Source organism: Triticum dicoccoides, chromosome 6A (genome assembly GCF_002162155.2).
Source record: "Triticum dicoccoides isolate Atlit2015 ecotype Zavitan chromosome 6A, WEW_v2.0, whole genome shotgun sequence".
In the NCBI taxonomy this organism is placed as follows: Eukaryota; Viridiplantae; Streptophyta; class Magnoliopsida; order Poales; family Poaceae; genus Triticum; species Triticum dicoccoides.
Window position 1 is genome coordinate 105983252 of NC_041390.1, and position 19752 is coordinate 106003003.

The following is a 19752-nucleotide window of genomic DNA, read 5'->3' on the forward strand; positions in this document are numbered from 1 at the left end:
TTTATATACGGAGGCAAGGGGCACCCCTAGACACAAAAGTTGATCCACGTGATCTTATTCTTAGCCGTGTGCGGTGCCCCCTTCCACCATAATCCTCGATAATATTGTAGCGGTGCTTAGGCGAAGCCCTGCGACGGTAGAACATCAAGATCGTCACCACGCCGTCATGCTGACGGAACTCTTCCCCGACACTTTGCTGGATCGGAGTCCGGGGATCGTCATCGAGCTGAACGTGTGCTAAAACTCGGAGGTGTCGTAGTGTCGGTGCTTGATCGGTCGGGCCGTGAAGACGTACGACTACATCAACCGCGTTGTGCTAACACTTCCGCTGTCGAGCTACAAGGGTACGTAGATCACACTCTCCCCTCTCTTTGCTATGCATCACCATGATCTTGCGTGTGCGTAGGAAATTTCTTGAAATTACTACGTTCCCCAACACTTCCTCCATAGCTTTTCTTCACCGTGTATCACCAAGTGCCTCTTGCAGATTATTAGATTCACTTGTGGATCATGCCAAGCCAAACTTAGTTTTATAATTAACATGCTAAATTACCCCTTTTTGAAGTCGTGTCGCAGTGCAGGATCAGACGCAGCAGGTATAGCCACAGAAGATCGGGCTGATGCTCCCCCTGGCACAGCTGATCCCGATGCAGATTCGGCTGCATGGGTCAGGGTGGCCAAGGGATCTTCTGTGGTGCCGGATGGCTGCGCGGTTGAACCAGAGGGCGCAGAAGATCCGGGTCCGCCTGCTGGCACCCCATCATGGCGCAATGAAGGCGGCTGTCGGGCCGCATCTCCTGCCGCGGGACATGACAGACCACCTGAGGGGGCCCCCGACTGCAACTTGTTGCCGTGGCGGGAGTAGCAGCGGGTTGGGCCAGTCGGCCACCGACGCGTGGCGGACGGGAGCCGAGCAGCTCGGCTTGCGACTCGGTCGGCTCGGCGGGACGAGTGGGAGAGCCCCGCGTGTCAGCCGCGGGCCCATGGCTGGTGGAGGGCACCGAGGTGGATCCAGAGCAGATCCCGACGCGCTGACCCGGTGCTGCAAGAGCACGGATCCCGCGGACGATTCTCTGGGCGCCTGCTGCAAAAGCGATCCCGAGGAGGATGTGTCCCCCGGGGCTGGACACATGAAATAAGGCACGTTGGCCAGGTTTTCTTCACCATATTCTCCACAATTTTCACCTGCACCATCAGAAAGCTCGCATGTAAGTTTATGGGTGTTAGTCAGCATTGAATCATTACAGTTATTTTCCTCATGATGTGCACTGGTCAACTGAGGTGGCAAAAGAAGAATTTCTTTGCGAAGAAGGGCGCCGGCATTAGGGTGGAGATCAAAGAAAGGAAATTTGGTCTCATCGAACACAACATCACGGGAGATATAAACTCGGCCAGTGGAGATGTCAAGACAGTTGACACCTTTATGTAAGGGACTATAACAAAGGAAAGCACATTGTTTGGACCGAAACATGAGCTTTCGATTGTTGTAGGGTCTAAGATTAGGCCAACATGCACACCCAAAGATGCGGAGAGAAGTATAATCTGGTTTTATGTGAAGAAACCTTTCGGTGGGAGTTTCATTATTTATAACACGACTAGGCAAGATGTTTATGAGATGCACTGTCGTGGGGAATGCCTCGTCCCAAAATTTGAGGGGCATGGATGCTCGCGCAAGCAAAGCGAGACCGACTTCTACAATGTGTTTGTGTTTGTGTTCAGCAGACCCATTTTGATGATGGGCATGTGGACACGATACATGATGAGACACACCGAGAGTTTGGAAAAAGGAGTTTAATTTCTCGTAGTCCCCTCTCCAATCAGATTGGACAGCGATGATTTTGCTGTCAAATTTTCTTTCAACGAGTGCTTGAAATTTTTTGAAGACTTGAAAGACATCGGATCTTTTCTTTAGGAGATAGATCCATGTGTATTTGCTGTAATCATCTATGGAACTCACATAATAAGTATGTCTACCAACAGAAGAGGGTGCAGGACCCCACACATCAGAAAATATGAGTTGTAGTGGTTTGGTAGAAATACTAGAAGAAATCGGATATGGTAACTGATGGCTCTTGGCCTTTTGACAAGAATCACAAATTGTTTCAAGACTACGCTCCCCAACATATGGAAGCTTATTTTTCCTAAGCACTCGTTCTACTAAAGAAAATGATGCATGCCCTAGTCGATCGTGCCACCGAGTTGAAGATAATTTGATGACACCATATGCTTGCTTATTGAATCTCCTAATCAACGGCATCAACGGATAAAGTCCTCGAACACATCTACCTCGATACAGGATTTTCTTCGTGGCCTGATCCTTGATCAAAAAGAAAAACAGGTGAAACTCGAGGAACACATGATTATCAATGGCAATGGGATGAATGGATAGAAGATTCATTGATGCTCTAGGGACATGCAAGATTTCTCTAAGATGAAATTTTTTGTGAGGAGTTTTAATAACTGAATGACCAATGTGACGGATTCCCATACCTTCTCCATTGGCTGCATGGATTTGATCGGGGCCGTGGTACTTCTCCCTCATGGTCACCTTTTTCAGCTCGCCGGTGATGTGGTTAGTAGCACCACTGTCGACGTACCAGTTTGTGTCGACTCCGTACGAGGCATCCGCTCCTCCAGCGACCTTCTCATCACCAGACGAGTCGCTGTCCTCCTGGAAGCGGTACCAGCAGTCCCCGCCGAGTGTCCAAGCTTGCCACAAATCTGGCAGCGGACGACATCTGGACGGGACTTGCTGGAGTTGTTGCGGCGGCCCATAGGGTTGGTGTAGGAGGGTCGTGCGCCATTGTTGTTGCCGCGGGAGTTGGGGGCCCCGCTGTTTCCGCCGCTGGTCACCTTCGCCTTGCGCTATGGCCCTCGGTAGCGTGAGGAGCCGCCGCCGCAACGTGAAGCGGCGTTGGCAGACGACTTAAACCCACCGCCGGAGTTGTTTCCTTGGAAGAGCGCGACTCTCTGGTCGAAGTTACTCATCTGGGCGAAGAGCTCGTCCAGGGTGACCGGCTGTGTGCGGGCGTCGAGGGCAGAGACAAGCGGCTGATACTCCATATCCAATCCAGCAAGGATGTAGGAGATCAGCTCGCTGTCATCTTGAAGAGGTTTGCCTGCTGCAGCAAGCTCGTCCGCCAGGGAGCGCATGTGCGCGAAGTAGGTTGCCACGGACTGCGTGCCCTTTTGTGCATTCGCTACAGATGCAGATGTTGTTGACCCTCGACAGCGACTGGGACGAGAACATGCTCGCCAAGGCTGCCTAGAGTTCATGTGCATGGACGATGGAGGTAACCTGCACTAGAACTTCTTTGGTGAGATTGTTCAACAGATAACCAAGTACCTGTTGATCCTCTCGGATCCAGACGGCATGAAGGGAATTTGGGATGGTCTCCTCCTTCCCATCTTTGTCCTTGGTGACGACTTGTTTGGCCGGCTCCGGGTTCGTTCCATCAACGTACCCGAAGAATCCCGCTCCTCTAATCTGCGGTGTGATTTGGGTGCGCCAGAGGATGAAGTTGGTGCGGGAAAGCTTTTCCGTGACTTGGCCAGAGAGACAGAGGTTACGGTGGCGGCAGAGGAAGCCATGGCAGCGAGCGTAGGTGGTGGAAGGGATGGAAGCTAGATGCGATGGAAGAGATGGGCTCTGATTATCATGTGCGAGTTGCTGTAACGTCGTACCTTTCCTAGTAGCGACGGTTTCATGTTATATAGCAGGGGGCAAATCCCTGATAAGGCATACAAGCTTGGAGTACAAGGAAAGAAGAGATAGAGATAGATCATACGGTTGGAAGAAGGTAAACTAGATACTAACAACCCTATTCAAACTAACTCTATCTCAAGATCATATGTGCGCATATATGAGTTTAACAGTTAGGTGCGTTGTCAAGCAGAAGACAAGGATGGTTCAACTTGTGTTCACTTGAGAAGCATTACCTAGATTAAATTTGTCTATGAACGTGTCAGATTGTCTTACTTCTGAGAAGAACTTGTCTCTCTTTCTCTAACAAAAGGGACTTATCTATCAACATTTGTGTGTTGCTATAGTTGATCTTCCGAATATTTGCAAGTGATGGCTGTCGGTACTATTCAGTTCAACAGAGTAGCACGGCATCCCTATGTAGGAAATGCATTTTCCAGGTTGTACGAATATCTGTACTTCACATTTAGCACCACATGGTGGCTGGCACTTTGTAAGCTTGTGAATACGGCATGCGCATTGCAGAGAATTCTCTGTCAGCTTATTTATGGACGTTTTTATTCCATGCTTGCAATGGGAGCTATCTTCACAGTCTCTGGTTTTTAGCTGGAGCAGATTAGTTGTCGTTTCAATAGCTTGGTTTTCATATTTTAAAACTAAACTGATTTAGGAAACCTTGCTAATCCAGGCGAAGAAATGAATTCTTGGATGAGCTACCAGATTTTGTTTTTCTTTTGAGCCAAGGATGAGCTAGCAGATGCTAGCAATAGTTAGTATGTCCTTTTGGGCTTCCGTGAGGCCGGGAGCATGAAAAAACTAAAGCCTCGTTAGGGCTCTTGAGGCCGTTGGGCCAGGTCCAAAACGAGAGAAATATTAGGGAGGCACAGAGACACGTTTCTTTCTAGTTGACCCCTGCTTGTTTAGTACCACCTCGCCCGGGCAACACAATGGAGGGGTCGAGATAGCTATATAATGAGACACAAGACATCGTTTGAAAGCATACCTTTCTCGGCCTTTTGGCTAAGATCAAGTGTAGTATCTGTTCTTATCAGTTTAATATCTGATATGTGGGCCATGTGCCCACAATGATATTAAATTTATTTTTTGTGGGGGAGGATCCATCACACTAGCTTGCTAGTGAGGCTCTCACGTGTCGCCTGGGCGTTGCACTATTGCCTAGGCCTGGCGCACCCCAACCAATACAAAGTAAAAAAGTTTTGTCCTAACTGCTTTGGCTAACCATGTAATTAACCATTATTTTACCAACACAAGTTTAAAACAATTTACGCCTAATTGCTTTCGCAAACCCAACACTTCACTATTATTTTACTAGTCCTGGAGTCCTTGTTGTTTGTGCATAGCAGGCTGTTAGTAATGTGGAGTACTCCCTCTTAGTTTACGGAGGGAGTACATAGCAGTGGCTCAGACGATGTAGCAATTTTTCTTCTTGACTTCCTGTCTTCCCTTGAACCTTCTGGGATCCCGTCCGTTGCATTCCCCCACCCACATTGTCCTATTTCCTAATCGTAATGATATGACGTGTTTCCTTAAAACAAAGGAAATCAGAAGCTCTTGAAGGCGGTGTATACTTTGGCGCTGTTCTGAAGTTCTTACCGAACAGTTGAATAGTCGCTTTCGTGTTTAACTTTAACATAACACTTTTTTTGTTAATTGTTTTCTGAGATAGCAAACCGCTCATGCCAAGTGGTGCTTGAACATAAAACTTTGCTCCGTCGTATTACAGCTATGAAATGTAGCATATGATGTGGGAAAAGAGTAGCATACGTTTATTTTGTGGGGATCTCCATTGTATCAATGGTCTAGTCAAGGAAGACGAGTCTGACGGCAAGAAGTGCAGTTTTCTAGTTTCATGGATGTAGTCAGTCAAATGGACAACGGACACTGTGAAAATTTGCAGTGTCAAGATGAATTGTTCTGACAGAAACGAAATCAAGCTAGCTGCTTGCCATTGAACAATGAACATATATAGTTGGTTGAGTTGCACTTCTGCAGGGTATATTTCTGTTGTAATATTCAGAAGATGTTGTGTTGATGTGGGCTGCACTTTAATTTCTTCCCAGTTGATGGCAACATAGGCATTCATCACCCCTGCCCACCGAAATGACTAAACCTTGCTTTTTATTGCGTTTTTATGACTAAATTAATTCAGAAAACGTTGCTAATCCAGGCTATGATATGTCATTTTTTGCTACTCGACGGATCAGAAAGTACTATCGTGAGGTCATGAGTCTGAACTCTGAACTAAGAGGCCACGTTATTGGGGCATCTGGGCTGCTTGCTATAGCTTTTTAGCTGGGCCAACCGGCCAACAAGCCCAATCGGGAGAAACTAGCCAGGACGCACAGGGACAGGTTTCTAATGACCGACTGTTGGTTTAGTACCACCCCGCCCGCACAACACAACAGAACGGTTGAGATAGCTATAAAAAAGACCCACACCAGCGTTTTGAAGCATACCTTTCTCGGCCTTTTGGCTAAGATCAAGTGTAGTATCTGTTCTTATCAGTTTAATATCTGATATGTGGGCCATGTGCCCACAACGATATTAAATTTATTTATTTTGGGGGAGGGTCCACCACACTAGCTTGCTAGTGGGGCCTCTACGTGTCGCCTGGGTGTTGCACTATTGCCCAGGCTAGGCGCACCCCAACCAATACAAAAGAAAAAAATTAGTCTTGTGCTATTAACTAAAAAAAGTGTGTAGCTCCACCAAAATGATTGTTGTTTGTGCAAAGCTTACACCCGATGTTGCCAAACATAATTGTTTTCCTAATCTTGTACTCCCTCCGTCCGAGAATACTTGTCATCAAAATGGATAAAAAAAGATGTATCTAAAACTAAAATACATCTAGATACATTCTCTTTTATTCATATTGATGACAAGTATTTCTGGACGGAGGGAGTATCAAAAGAAAATGTGTGAAAATGTCCGCCTCACTGCTTGTTGCTTGTGCAAAAGTTTTGCACGAGTATATTACACCGGATGTTGCAGCCAGTTCTTTGTTCTTGTCCCATCTCCCTTTGTTTCCTTATCTGAAATTCTGAATAATATGACATGCCTCAAGCATGTTTTCTTGAAACAGAAGAAGTTATATGCTTATGTTGTACAATGTGAGCGGTATAGTCAAGGAACATTCTGAGGGCCCCTGTCCCTGTGCTCTTGCAGATTTTGACTGTTGTTACTTCTGGGTTCAAGTAGACAGGGTAGCGTGTGGACTCGCAGAGGCAAAATAACTGAATCTGACAGAACAGAATCAGCTACTACTTCTGTAACTGAAAAAATGTCTTATATTTAAATTTATTTACAGACGTAGTAGTTGATCGCCAGTTCAGTTGAAAAGTTATGAGTTATGACGCTCTTCAGACTTCAGTATGTGCGGTGTGGGGCTGTACTACGGTTTCTTTCCAGTTGTTCGACTGTTACTCGGTGCAGAGTGCTTGATAATATTTGTGCTCTGATTGAGAGAAACCTCAAAGCTGAACGAGAGGATCGGTGTCACCACAGAAGATAGAACAACAACTTTGACCGGACAAACTACAAAATTCTGTTACAGCTTGTCTTGGAAATGAGAAGTTAAATGCTCAAGAAGTGAGGGCTTGCGCTTTTCTTGACTCGGTCTAGTCACTTAACCCACTTATGTTGACGTAGTAGCATTCGAAACTATCTCCAGAGAGGAAAATGGTGGCTACAAATGCTGCTGCTGATCAAATAGGTGACGATTCTGAAGTTTCTGTATGCACCACAATCCCTTAACCTGCTTGCCTTTTTTTTTTACAAATGCTAGCTTAAGCTGCTAGCATGATAGTGACATCTTTCTTCCTAACTATGATGTGATTTAATCATTTTCTTCTTAGTTGTGTTACTACTCTTGTATTAACAAAAAAAAAAAATTGTGTGGGTGAAGATCCACCACAGTGCTTGTTGCTTGTGAAACGTTTACACCGGGCTAGTTGCTCGTCAGCTTATTAGCTGAACATTTCTCTGGGTTATATCTCCGTTTTGATGTGTAGATGATGCTCTGTTGATGCTGGCTGCACATTAGGTCCTTCCCAGTTCATGTGGCTACCAGTCCACTCTTCTGATTAGGATATACAAACAAGTCGTTTCAATAGCTTTCATAGGCCCATCAAATTGTTAAAGTTAAATCTCTGAACACCCGAATGGCAAAAGCTTGCTTTTAATATGTTTTTATGACTAAATTAATTCAGAAAACGTGGCTATTCAGAAAGATGTGTCCATTTTTGCTACTTGACAGAAAGTACTCGGCCTGAAGTCTGAACTAGGATGCCACGTTATTGGGCTGTTGAGGCACCTGCGCTGTTTACTATAGTTTTTTAGCTGGGCCAACCGGCCAACAAGTCCAGAACGAGAGAAAATAGTCAGGGACGCACAGGGACAGGTTTGTGATGACTCTTGTGGTTTAGTACCACCTCGCTCGCGCAACGCAACGGAGCGGCTGAGAGAGAAATAAAAGGAGACCCAGGTCATCGCTTCAAAGCATACCTTTCTCGGCCTTTTGGCTAAGATCAAGTGTAGTATCTGTTCTTATCAGTTTAATATCTGATATGTGGGCCATGTGCCCACAACGATATTAAATTTATTTTTTGTGGGGGAGGGTCCATCACACTAGCTTGCTAGTGGGGCCCTCATGTGTCGCCTGGGTGTTGCACTATTGCCCAGGCAGGTGCACCCCAACCAATACAAACTAAACAATTCTAGACTTGTTTCGACTCGGCTGAAAGCAATTTTGTGTTGCTAGCTGCATCATCAAGCAGGTTATCCATTAAAAAATCAAGCAGAAAATTTGATAGGATGATTCAACTTTATTTTCACTTGGAAGCATTATCTAAATATATTTTCCTATGAAGGTGTGAGATTGCTTCCCTTCTGAACAGAACCTGTCTATCAAGTTTTATGTGTTGTTACAGTTGATCTTCTGAATATTTTGAAAGTGATGGCTTTCTGTACTATACTCGGTCCAGTAGAATAGCAACTGCACCCCTATCTCAAGAATAGCGTAACACACCTGGTGACCTGTGCTCTTGCAGGTTTTGCCTGCTGTATATTTCTGGGTTCAAGTAGACAGGGAAGCGTGTGGACTCGCAGGGGCAAAATACTGAATCTGACATAACAAAATCAGCTAGTTGATCGCCAGTTCAGTTGAAAAGTTGGTGCTAAGAATTCTATTTTTCTGGGGGTGATAATTATGATGTTGTTACCATGCTCTTCAGTATGTGCGGGTGTGGCAGCACTATTTAGTGATCGATGCAGAGTGGTTCATAATATTTGTGCTCTGATTGAGAGAAACAAACAGGCAAGCGAGTTGGCTGCAGGCACTCTGTTTTAGCGCTCAAAGCTGAACGAGAGGACCGGTGTCACCACTCAAAACTTTGACAGGATAAACTACAAATTCCTATATAGCTTGGTAAGCAAATGAATATCTGAATGCTGAAGAAGTGAGGGATTGCGCTTTTCTTGACGAGTTTCTAGTCCTTAACCCACTTATGTTGACGTAGTAGCATCTGAAACTATCCCCGGAGAAGAAAATGGTGGCTACAAATAGGTAGCAGTTCTGAAGTTTCTGTATGCACCACAATCCCTTAACCTGTTTTTTTTTTTTTGCAAATGCTAGCTTAAGCTGCTGTTATGATAGTGGCATGACATGCCGTCTTTCTTGCTAGCCAGGATGACACCCTGATAAATGGGTGAACCGATGTGATTTAATCTTTTCCTTCTGAACAATGCTTGCACCCCTGTTTCGAAGAACTTTTTGGTCAGCACTTCTCTGATTAACTTATCGATTGCTAAGTTAAATAAACTTTTTCCAAGAACGTTCCCCTACTTAGGGCCTCTTTGTTTGATTCGTCGGAAAAGTGAAGAAAAAACATATGAATATGAACTTTTTCTATGATGATACTATTCATCAATTTGATTCACAGGAATAGACCATAAGAAAAATGGAGGGATTAATTGAGTTCTTGGAGTTAATTCTGAACCCCAAATGACAAAAACTTGCTTTAATTCATTATTTTTAAATGAACTAATTTAGGAAACATTGCTGACCAGATACGAATTCTTGGATGAGTTGCACGAGCCAGCAATAGTTAATTAACTATTTTGTCGTTTACTACTTGACAACTAATGATGTACTAGCATGATTACTGGGTTGTTGAGGCATCTGGGCTACTAATCTTTAGTTGGGCCAAGAAGTCCAAAACAGGAGCACGCAGAGGCAGGTTTCTAATGATTCCTTGGTAACTTGTTTAGTCCCACCTCGCCCGTGCAAGCAGCGCAGTCATCCAAGATAGCTATAAGAGGAGACTCAGGCCAGCGGTCTAAAGCATACCTTTCTCGGCCTTTTGGCTAAGATCAAGTGTAGTATCTGTTCTTATCAGTTTAATATTTGATATGTGGGCCATGTGCCCACAACGATATTAAATTTATTTTTTATGGGGGAGGGTCCACCACACTAGCTTGCTAGTGGGGCCCTCATGTGTCGCTTGGGTGTTGCACTGCTACCCATGCCTGGCGCACCCCAACAAATACAAAGTAAAAAACTTAGTCTTTTGATTGTAAAATATAAAATAAATTTTAGTCTTGATGATTGGTTAAAGTAAAAAAATAGTCTTTTGATTTGTAATATAAAAGAATAATATTTAGTCTTGAATGATGAACGATTATTTGAATTAATTAGTTGCCTGAAAGCAATTTCTTGCTTCTGCATCACCAAGCAGAAGACGAAGGATGCTTAGCCTTTTTTTCACCTGGGAGCATTATCTGCATAGATTTCCCTATGAATGTGTGAGATTGCTTTCCTTCTAAATAGAATCTACTGTATCTATCAAGTTCTATGTGCCAGTGAGTTGATCTTGTGAATATTTGCAAGTGATGTTTTTCTGTACTCCTATGTGAAGAGTACTATATTCAGACCAACAAAACAGTGCCCCTATGTGAAGAATAGTTTCCAAGTTCCACTTAATGACTGTAATTGTGTACTATTTTGCATCACAAGGCGACCTGAAATTTTCCATGTGCACCTGTAAGAAATTGAGGAATGATCCTCCTTCTTGGAGTAGTTGCTTTTGTTCAACTTAGCTGCACACAATCCTAGCTCTCTGATAAATCAATGGTCTGAAAGTGCAGCTGGTATTCAGTCTTCAGAGAGTAATGGCAAGAAAAGGTGCAGAGTCCTGGGAAGCGTGCCGGCGTTGCCTGGTCGATTGCGAGGACTTTGTGCTGATTCCTCCGAGACATATCGGAATCGGGCTAGTTGCTCGTCAGCTTAGTTGAACACATTTCTGGGTTAATATGCTGGCTGCACCTTAGGTCACCAGTGTAGCAGAGTGGTTCAGTTTTGAGAAAGAGAGAACGAAAGTATTGCTGTACATGTGGATACTAATACACTCTTCTGACTAGGAAATACTCTTACAAACAAGTTGTTTCAATAGCTTTCACAGATCCATCAGGTTGTTCGAAGTTAAAATCCATGCCCACGCAAATGACAAAAGTTTGTTTTTTATTACGTTTCAATGACTAAATTAATTCAGAAAACGTTGCTGATTCAGGCTCCTCTTTTTTTTTGTGAGGGAATTCAGGCTCCTCTTTTGCCACTTCACAGATCAGAAAGTAGTCCCGTGAGGCCATGAGTCTCTGAACTAAGGCCGCGTTATTGGGCTGCTTGCTATGGTTTACCCGGGCCAACTGGATAACAAGCCCAAAACGGGAGAAAATAATCACGACGCACAGGGATAGGTTTCTAATGACTTGGTTTAGTACCACCTTGCCCGCCCAAGACAATGGAGCGGTAGAGAAAGCTATAAAAAGAGACCCAGACCAACGTTTCAAAGCATACCTTTTTCGGTCTTTTGGCTAAGATCAAGTGTAGTATCTGTTCTTATCAGTTTAATATCTGATATGTGGGCCATGTGCCCACAACGATATTAAATCTATTTTTTATGAGGGAGGGTCCACCACACTAGCTTGCTAATGGGGCTCTCGTGTGTCGCTTGGGCGTTGCACTACTGCCCAGGCTAGGTGCACCCTAACCAAAACAAAGCAAAAGATCAGTAATTCAGTTACTACTCTTGTATTAACAACAACAACAACAACAAAATGTGTGGGAAGATCCACCACAGTGGTCACATTTCCCTTCGTTTCTTATATCTGAAAAATTCTAAATAATATGGCCAGCTTCAAGCATGTTTTCTTGAAACAGAAGAAACTAGATGCTTATGTTTTCTTGACATGTCAGGAGTATAGTCAAGGAACATTCAAGGGCAAGGATGACAATTCTATAGCTCAACAGAGATGGTGCCCTGCGCTCTTGCAAGTTTTGGCTGCTGTATGTTTCTGGGTTCAAGTAGTCAGGATAGCGTGTGGACTCGCAGGGGCAAAATAACTGAATCTGACAGAACAGAATCAGCTAGTTGATCGCCAGTTCAGTTTAAAAGTTGGTGCTAAGAATTCTATTTGTTTGGGGGTGATATAATTATGATGTTGTTATGGTATGCATATGCTCTTCAGTATGTATGGTGTGTGGCTGCACTATGATTTATTTCCAGTTCTTCGACTGTTACGCAGTGATCGGTGCAGGGTGCTTGATAACATACATTTGTGCTCTGATTGAGAGAAACAGTAGGCGGGCTGGTTGGCGCTCTCTTTTAGCGCTCAAAGATGAACAAGACGACACAAGATAGAACACCAAATTTGACCGAACAAACTACAATTCTACGAAGTTCCCATACATGTTGTCTTAAGAAGCAAGGGATTGCGGTTTTCTTGACTTGGCCTAGTCAACACTTGACCCACTTATGTTGACATAGTAGCATCTGAAACTATCTCCGGACAAGAAAATGGTGGCTACAATTGCTGCTGCTGATCAAATAGGTAACAGTTCTGAAGTTTCTGTATGCTCCTTAACCAGCTTGCTTTATTTTTAACAAATGCCAGCTTAAGCTGCTGGTATGATGGTGACATGGATGCCGTCTTGCTTGCTAACCAGGATGACACCCTGATGAAAGGGAGACCCGATGTGACTTAATGCTGTCCTTCTGCACTATATTCTCTCTTGTTATTGTTACCTCTTTTTCTTATGGTCTAAGAAAAAAATTGAAGAGATCCTTTAGATTGAGTTTCAAGTTAGGGTTGCCTCTTGTCAGAGTATTACACTGTCATCGTAGTCTACTTCATATCGAGTGCCTCTGTTCACGGACGAACGGGGCGGAGCAGGTCTGCCCTTGCGATCTTGCATCTGGAAGAGGATGGATCAAGGTTTTCGGAAGCGCTTCCCACGACTGCTCACGTTTATCACCATGCCCCTGAAAATAAAGATCTTCCTTTGGCAACTTCTCAGGGATCGCCTCCCCTCCAGGACCGAGGTGCTCAAGCGACAGGGTCCGGGTGATGGACTCTGCCCTTTATGCAGGGTCCTTAAGATTGTAGCCCATATCATATTCTCGTGCACAGCGGTCCAGATCCTTTGGCAGTTCGTCCGAGAGGCACTAGGGCCCGACTGGGAGGCCCTGGACCTTGTGGACTTCCTCCAAGCCAGGGCTACCATGCCTGGCCGACACCGCACACATATTCTGGCTGATTTTTGAGGCCATGTCATGGACTCTTTGGACAACTAGAAATAAAATGGTGATTGAGAAGGTAAGCGGGTGCCATTTGGACAACTAGTAAGTCTGACTCTTTGTTCAAATTCCTTACTTTTCTGTAGCAATGGCACCCGCTTACTAGGCAGTGCGATCGAGAACGTCTAGACACCATGTTGAATACGTTCGTGGATTCGGCACGTCAGATTTCGTCAGTTTAGCCTCGCCCGTCGACGGCCACTAGGTGGCCTTGTTTTTTTCTTTTTTCTTTTTATGTTTTCTTTAGGCGTTATTGTGCCGCTGCTCCAGTCGTCGCCTTATGGCTTATCTGAATGTTGGTTGTATAGACCTTTGCTTTATTTATAAAGCGGGGCGAAAGTCTGTTTCAACTTGAGACGTTTATCACCATGCGTCGTCTTCTGTAAGTCAGGCGACGCCACCCCCACCTTCGCCCGTCTGCCTTGACCAGTCTTTGCCAGCCACAACAACTTCATCTGCAAATGATCAGGACGTAAGTGTGTCGTGACTCGGTCTTGTATTTTAATCATGGTTGCTCCTTACGTGATACTGTTATGCGTACATGCTGCTCTAAATACACTATGAAGTACTACAATGAGCTGGGAAAAAGAAAATGACAAAATAACTTGCATATAAGTTCCCTCTGCATGCAGGATCTATGTATGCCAACGACCGTACGGTACTACTACCAGTCACTGAATTCGCCCACCTTGAGGACCTCCGCCATCCTGCATCAATGGCGGCACTGGTGGCCTCATTTCTCCAGAAGACGAAATGCCGTCCCGCTTCAGCTGCACCAATGGCAACTCCTCGCCTCGACGCGGCGAGTTGTCGGCCAGCGGAACATAGGGAGCGCCAGCGACTGCCGCGATCTCAAAGCTACCGTCCTCTCTCGGCAAAGGCCGTAGGCTGCTACTACTATCAACTTGCGCACCACCGGAGCCTTGCGGGCTGATGCCTCCCGTCGACTCGACGTCGAGGAGAAGGTTCCCGGTGCGCACCTCCTGCGCCAGCGCGCACCCCCAGCAGAACATCCACTGCAGGTAGTCGGCGACGTCGAGCGACAGTCTGGAGAAGAAGGGTAGCCTGTTGTACTTGCCGGCGAGCCCGAACTTGCGCCGCATCCGCGCCCGCCAGAACCCGCCGTAGAGCAGGCCGAGCGCGCAGAGCACCACCCCGGCGGCGCTGACCGCGTTGCTGACGGCCTTGCTCCGGATGTTCGTGGCGGCGTGGTTGAGCACCCACAGCGGCGCGAAGCAGAGGAGCGCGAACATGGCGCCGTGCACGTGCATGTTCCCGAACCCCAGCCGCTCCATGTTCCACCCGAACACGCAGAAGGTGCAGAGGCACGAGAGCCAGCACGCCGCCGGGTCGTCGCGCACGTCCAGCAGCCCGCCGGCCCACTCCCTTCCCGCGGGGTCGGCGATCACCGCCACAACCACCATGCTGTCATCGTCGTCGCAGACCTCTTCAGCTTCTTGGTGCATGCTTTGCTCGCTTTTCCTCCCAAGCGGGCTGTGGTACATGTACAGGCCGGCGACGACGGGTGCCACGGCGCTGACCCCGGCGAGCGGGGTCATGGCGGCGTCCGGCCGGGCCGTGCTGGAGTACCCCCAGAAGAGCGCACACACGGCGTACTGCGCGAAGCAGGTGAGGTGGAGGAGCCCGACCACCACGGACAGGTGAAGCCGCTCACGGGGCACTTCACCGCCACCCGAGCCCTTCCGGCAGTAGGCCTTCCGGAGCTCCTTCTCGTCCCCCGGCCGCCACCGGAGCAGCAGGGCGGCGTGGTGGAAGAGCTCGGGGTGCTGGTAGATGGTCATGAGCGTGAAGAGCGCGTTGAGGATCTGGTTGACGATCTCGACCCACCGGTCGCGGACGGACCTACGCCGGAAGGCGCCGTCGAAGACGCCGAGGAGGAGGAGGCCAAGCAGGGCGAAGGTCAGCGCGACGCAGACCGCCCACGCGAACTGCGCGAGGTGCGCCGGGTGCTTCAGCCACCGCTTGAACGCGCTCCCGATGGGCGCCGGCCGGAGCCGCCGGATAAGACGGCGCACTCGCTCCGGGCGACTCCGCCGCTCGCCGGTCACCGGGCCGCGTGCTTCTTGCCCGACGACGGGGTTGACGGCGGGGCCGCTGTTGCGCTCGCCCAGCTCCGCCTTGGCGTGGGCCGCCGCCGTGTGGTGACCTCGGAGTGAATCCATGGCGGACGGACTCCGTGTCGTGCAGCAACGGAATCGGTAGGGAAACCATACTTGTAGCAGCTGCAACCAGTACGTAACAACAAAATAGGCCGCGTGCATCTAGAAACACCATGCAGAATTCAACGGAAGTAGACAAAGAAGTCAAGAAGGTCGACACAGAAGAAGAATCTCACGCGGTGTGATGGTATCTTGGTCAAGAAAGGTGCATAGGATGCCATAACGATAAGAACTTTGAAAGCCCTCACTGATTTGAAGGGTTTTCGAAAGAATTTTGTACCATCCTAATCCTTCAATAATTTTCCTACCTTGGTTTTGATGATTGGTAGGATTATATTCTATAAGAAACTTTTTCTTAGGGTTCATTTATACTAATTTTTGTAGGAAAATTTTCATCCACTCCAACCTCGTATGAAAAATACTACTTTTTTATGTGCAGAATCAAACACTTCGTACTAATCTTAGTATGGAAGATGAGATGGGAGGAGACTAAAATAGAATCTACTTTTTAGATGAAAATGTAGGATCAATCAGAAAATTCATATTTAGACAATTCAAGAAATTCTGAAATTATTTGACAATATACCTATGGTGTATGCTTGCAACTCCAAATATAATTCAGCTCAAAAGTCAATTTACAATGAGAGATGCAAAAATGAAAAAATTCAACTATGAATAGTGTTAGCTTTGGGTGAGTAGTATTTGACACTATTCACATCTTTTTTTTTACCGAAAAAGACTTTCACCCCGTTTTATATACTCCCTTCGTCCCAAAATAAGTGTCTCAACTTTATACTAGCTTTAATGCAAAGTTGTACCAAGGCTAAGACAATTATTTTAGGACGAAGGGGGTATAAAACAAACCACCAGAGCCATACGAGTTTATACAAAGAGACACCACATACACAAGTAGCACACGACCAAGGTACGAAAGAGTTATGCTGAGGACACAACTCAACAAGCCCTGAAAAAGGAAAAAAGAAATAGCAGCGGCCGCGGCGACGGCCATGGCCACCACCATGGTGAGTCCCACAGGCTAATCTGGCTCAGGGGTTGTGGGGGAAGCAGTGGAGCCAAATGGAGAGCCAACGCCCGAAGATCTGCGATGGCATCCCGTTTCGTCACCCGGCTAAGCGGCCACCAGAGCTACAAATAGCTACACATTTTGTAGATAGCTTGAGATAGTTGTCGAAGAGGCGCACACTAAATCACAGGCTTATTACGAATCGTCCAGAGCGGACCTGAACTTGATCGATGTCCGGCGTGTGAAGGGCGACGCATTCAAGAAGCGCCAGCCATGCATCCTGCTCCGATGCACCGAAGGACCTCCGGAATGCGAGGCGCCCTAAATCAATAAGGACTGCCTCGACGGAGATCTAGGGCTCCACCGTAATGGAGAACAACTCCAAAAATCTATCGGCAAAGGGGCTATCGCCAGCCCAACGGTCGAACCAAAAGAGGATTGACGTCCTAAATGCCACCGAGATCAAGGACCCAATGCATAGAGATCAAGGACCCAATGCATAGGATCGAGACTCTCTCGCAGAAAGCGAGAGGTTGACCGCATAGGTTGAATTAGGAGCTTAATCCTTTTGAGGCTGTACATCATACATGTATGTGTTTCTCCAAAAAAAAATCATAATTTTTAAACTTGTTTTGTATTTTAAAAAATGATTTCATTGATCTCACCTAATTAAAGCTAGATCCTATACTAGTTGCCCCCAGATGGCATGCCGCTCTATTCCTGTGTTTTTTACTATTCATGTGTATAGTGCCTATTTAGTTCATACTTCCTCCGTTTCAAAATAAGTATCGTGGTTTTAGTATTTAAAAAAAATACATAAATAAGGTAGGACTGCATGGAAACGTAAGAATATGCAGAATTGGTGTCAAATTTCCAGGAATAGGAAAAGCATAAAATCTTAAATATCTGGTCAAATTAATATCAAAGCATATCCTGAATATATATTAAAATAAGGTGAAGTAATATTATGCTACCTATGATCTTTGCCTTGCTCTTTGTGCACAGGAATGTAAAAAGGAGATTTGAAACGACTGTAAAATTACTTTATTTTCCCTATGAACTCAATATAAAGGATCCCTTCATTTTCTGTCTTATGGTCTATTCATGTGAATCAAATTGATGAACAGTACCACCGTAAAAACTATTATTATGTTTTCCCAACGCTTTTCCTAGGAATCAATCAAGGAGGCCCTAAGTAGGGGAACGTTCTTGGAAATAGTTTATTTATCTTAAGCTGCTGGTTAATCAGAGAAGTGCTGACCAAAAAGTTCTAGGGAAACAGGGGGGCAAACAATTATATGAGAGAATGTAGTGCAGAAGAAAAGGATCAAATCACATCGGGTCTCCTTTTCATCAGGGTGTCATCCTGGTTAGCAAGAAAGATGCCATGCCATGTCATTATCGTATCATCAGCTTGAGCGAGCATTTGTTAAAAAAAAACAAAAAAAAACAAGCAGGTTAAGGGATTGTGGTGCATACAGAAACTTCAGAGCTGTTACCTATTTGATCAGCAGCAGCAAATGTAGCCGCCATTTTCTTGTCCGGAGATAGTTTCAGATGCTACTACGTCAACATAAGTGGGTCAAGTATTGACTAGGCCGAGTCAAGAAGAGCGCAATCCCTTGCTTCTTAAGACAGCATGTATGGCAACTTCGTAGAATCGTGCTTTGTCCGATCAGTGTCGTCTTGTTCATCTTTGAGCGCTAAAACAGAGCGTCAGCCAGCCCGCCTACTGTTTCTCTCAATCAGAGCACAAATGTATGTTATCAAGCACCCTGCGCCGATCACACTGAGTAACAGTGGAAGAACTGGAAATCAATCATAGTGCAGCCACACACCACACATACTGCAGAGCATATGCATGCCATATCAACATCATAATTATCAGTTCTCGAAAAAAACATCATAATTATCACTTGCCCTTAATATGTGCCTTGACTATACCCATGACATGGACAACGAAAACATCTATGTTTAGTGCAAGCCATATTATGGATCTTCCTACACATTTTTTTGTTATTTTTAATACAAAAGTAGTAAGTACTAATATTTTTTTGCTTTGTATTGGTTGGGGTGCACTTGGCCTGGGCAGCAGTGCAACGCCCAGGCGACACATGAAGGCCCCACTAGCAAGCCAGTCCCCACTAGCAAGCTAGTGTGGTGGAACCTCCTCCACAAAAAATAAATTTAATATCATTGTGGGCACATGACCCACATATCAGATATTAAACTGATAAGAACAGATACTACACTTGATCTTAGCCAAAAGGCCGAGAAAGGTATGCTTTGAACTGATGACCTGGGTCTCCTTTTATAGCTTTCTCTATCTCTCCGTTGTCCTGCGCGGGCGAGGTGGTACTAAACCAAGTCATTAGAAACCTATCCCTGTGCGTCGTGTTTATTTTCTCCCGTTTTGGGCTTGTTATCCAGTTGGCCCGGGTAAACCATAGCAAGCAGCCCAATAACGCGGCCTTAGTTCAGAGACTCATGGCCTCACGGGACTACTTTCTGATCTGTGAAGTGGCAAAAGATGCATGAATGAGCAACGTATTCTGAATTAATTTAGTCATTAAAACGTAATAAAAAGCAAAATTTTGTCATTTGGATGGACCTGTGAAAGCTACTGAAACGACTTGTTTGTACTATTTCCTAGTCAGAAGAGTGTATTAGTAGCCACATGTACAGCAATACTTTTCGTTCTCTCTATCTCAAAACTGAACCACTCTGCTACACTGGTACCTAAGGTGCAGCCAGCATCGCATCATCTATAAATCAGAACGGAACTATTAACCCAGAGATGTGTTCAACTAAGCCCGATCCCGATATGTCTCGGAGGAATCAGCCATGTCACCACCGCAAAGTCGTCGCAATCCACCAGGCAACGCCGGCACGCTTCCCAGGACTCTGCACCTCTTCTTGCCGTTACTCTCTAAAGACTGAATACCAGGTTGTTGCTGCCGAACGGAAGGCCCCCCTCCCCCCTCCCGCCCGCGCCGCCACCCGCGAGGCGGCCGGGGCGGGCGCCCAGATCCCGCCGCCTCCGGTCTCCCCTCCTCCTCCTTCCTCCCTCGCCGCCGCCAGGGGGCACGGCCGGGCTCGCCTGACCGGCGCCGGCGGCGGCGGGGCCCTGCTCTTCCTCCTCCGCGCGTTGGGGGCGACGCGGGTCCCTCCTTCGCGGGCGGGCGCGGCGCG

General features: G+C 46.2%; 1 protein-coding gene, 5 non-coding genes and 2 pseudogenes across 6 annotated transcripts; 5 read left to right on the plus strand and 3 right to left on the minus strand.

Annotated features, from left to right (window-relative positions):
- Positions 1-2974: 2974 nt before the first annotated feature.
- Positions 2975-3111, minus strand: LOC119319792 (annotated as a pseudogene).
- Positions 3112-4702: 1591 nt separating this feature from the next.
- On the plus strand, positions 4703-4899 carry LOC119319897. The gene has a single exon (XR_005154716.1). It is a non-coding gene; the product is annotated as a U2 spliceosomal RNA (small nuclear RNA).
- A 1277-nt stretch (positions 4900-6176) lies between these two features.
- Positions 6177-6373, plus strand: LOC119319902. The gene has a single exon (XR_005154721.1). It is a non-coding gene; the product is annotated as a U2 spliceosomal RNA (small nuclear RNA).
- Positions 6374-8223: 1850 nt separating this feature from the next.
- On the plus strand, positions 8224-8419 carry LOC119319894. The gene has a single exon (XR_005154713.1). It is a non-coding gene; the product is annotated as a U2 spliceosomal RNA (small nuclear RNA).
- A 1647-nt stretch (positions 8420-10066) lies between these two features.
- LOC119319899 lies at positions 10067-10263 on the plus strand. Its single transcript, XR_005154718.1, has one exon. It is a non-coding gene; the product is annotated as a U2 spliceosomal RNA (small nuclear RNA).
- Positions 10264-11572: 1309 nt separating this feature from the next.
- LOC119319671 lies at positions 11573-11769 on the plus strand. The gene has a single exon (XR_005154555.1). It is a non-coding gene; the product is annotated as a U2 spliceosomal RNA (small nuclear RNA).
- A 2107-nt stretch (positions 11770-13876) lies between these two features.
- On the minus strand, positions 13877-15539 carry LOC119315718. Its single transcript, XM_037590230.1, has one exon. The coding sequence runs from the start codon at positions 15537-15539 to the stop codon at positions 14028-14030; it is 1512 nt and encodes a 503-aa protein (XP_037446127.1). The 3' UTR covers positions 13877-14027.
- Positions 15540-18628: 3089 nt separating this feature from the next.
- On the minus strand, positions 18629-18843 carry LOC119319672 (annotated as a pseudogene).
- Between the last annotated feature and the right edge of the window lie 909 nt (positions 18844-19752).

Excerpts from the sequence above, each read along its gene's own strand:
- LOC119315718 (XM_037590230.1), bottom strand. The coding sequence starts at position 15,539 with ATGGATTCACTCCGAGGTCACCACACGGCGGCGGCCCACGCCAAGGCG.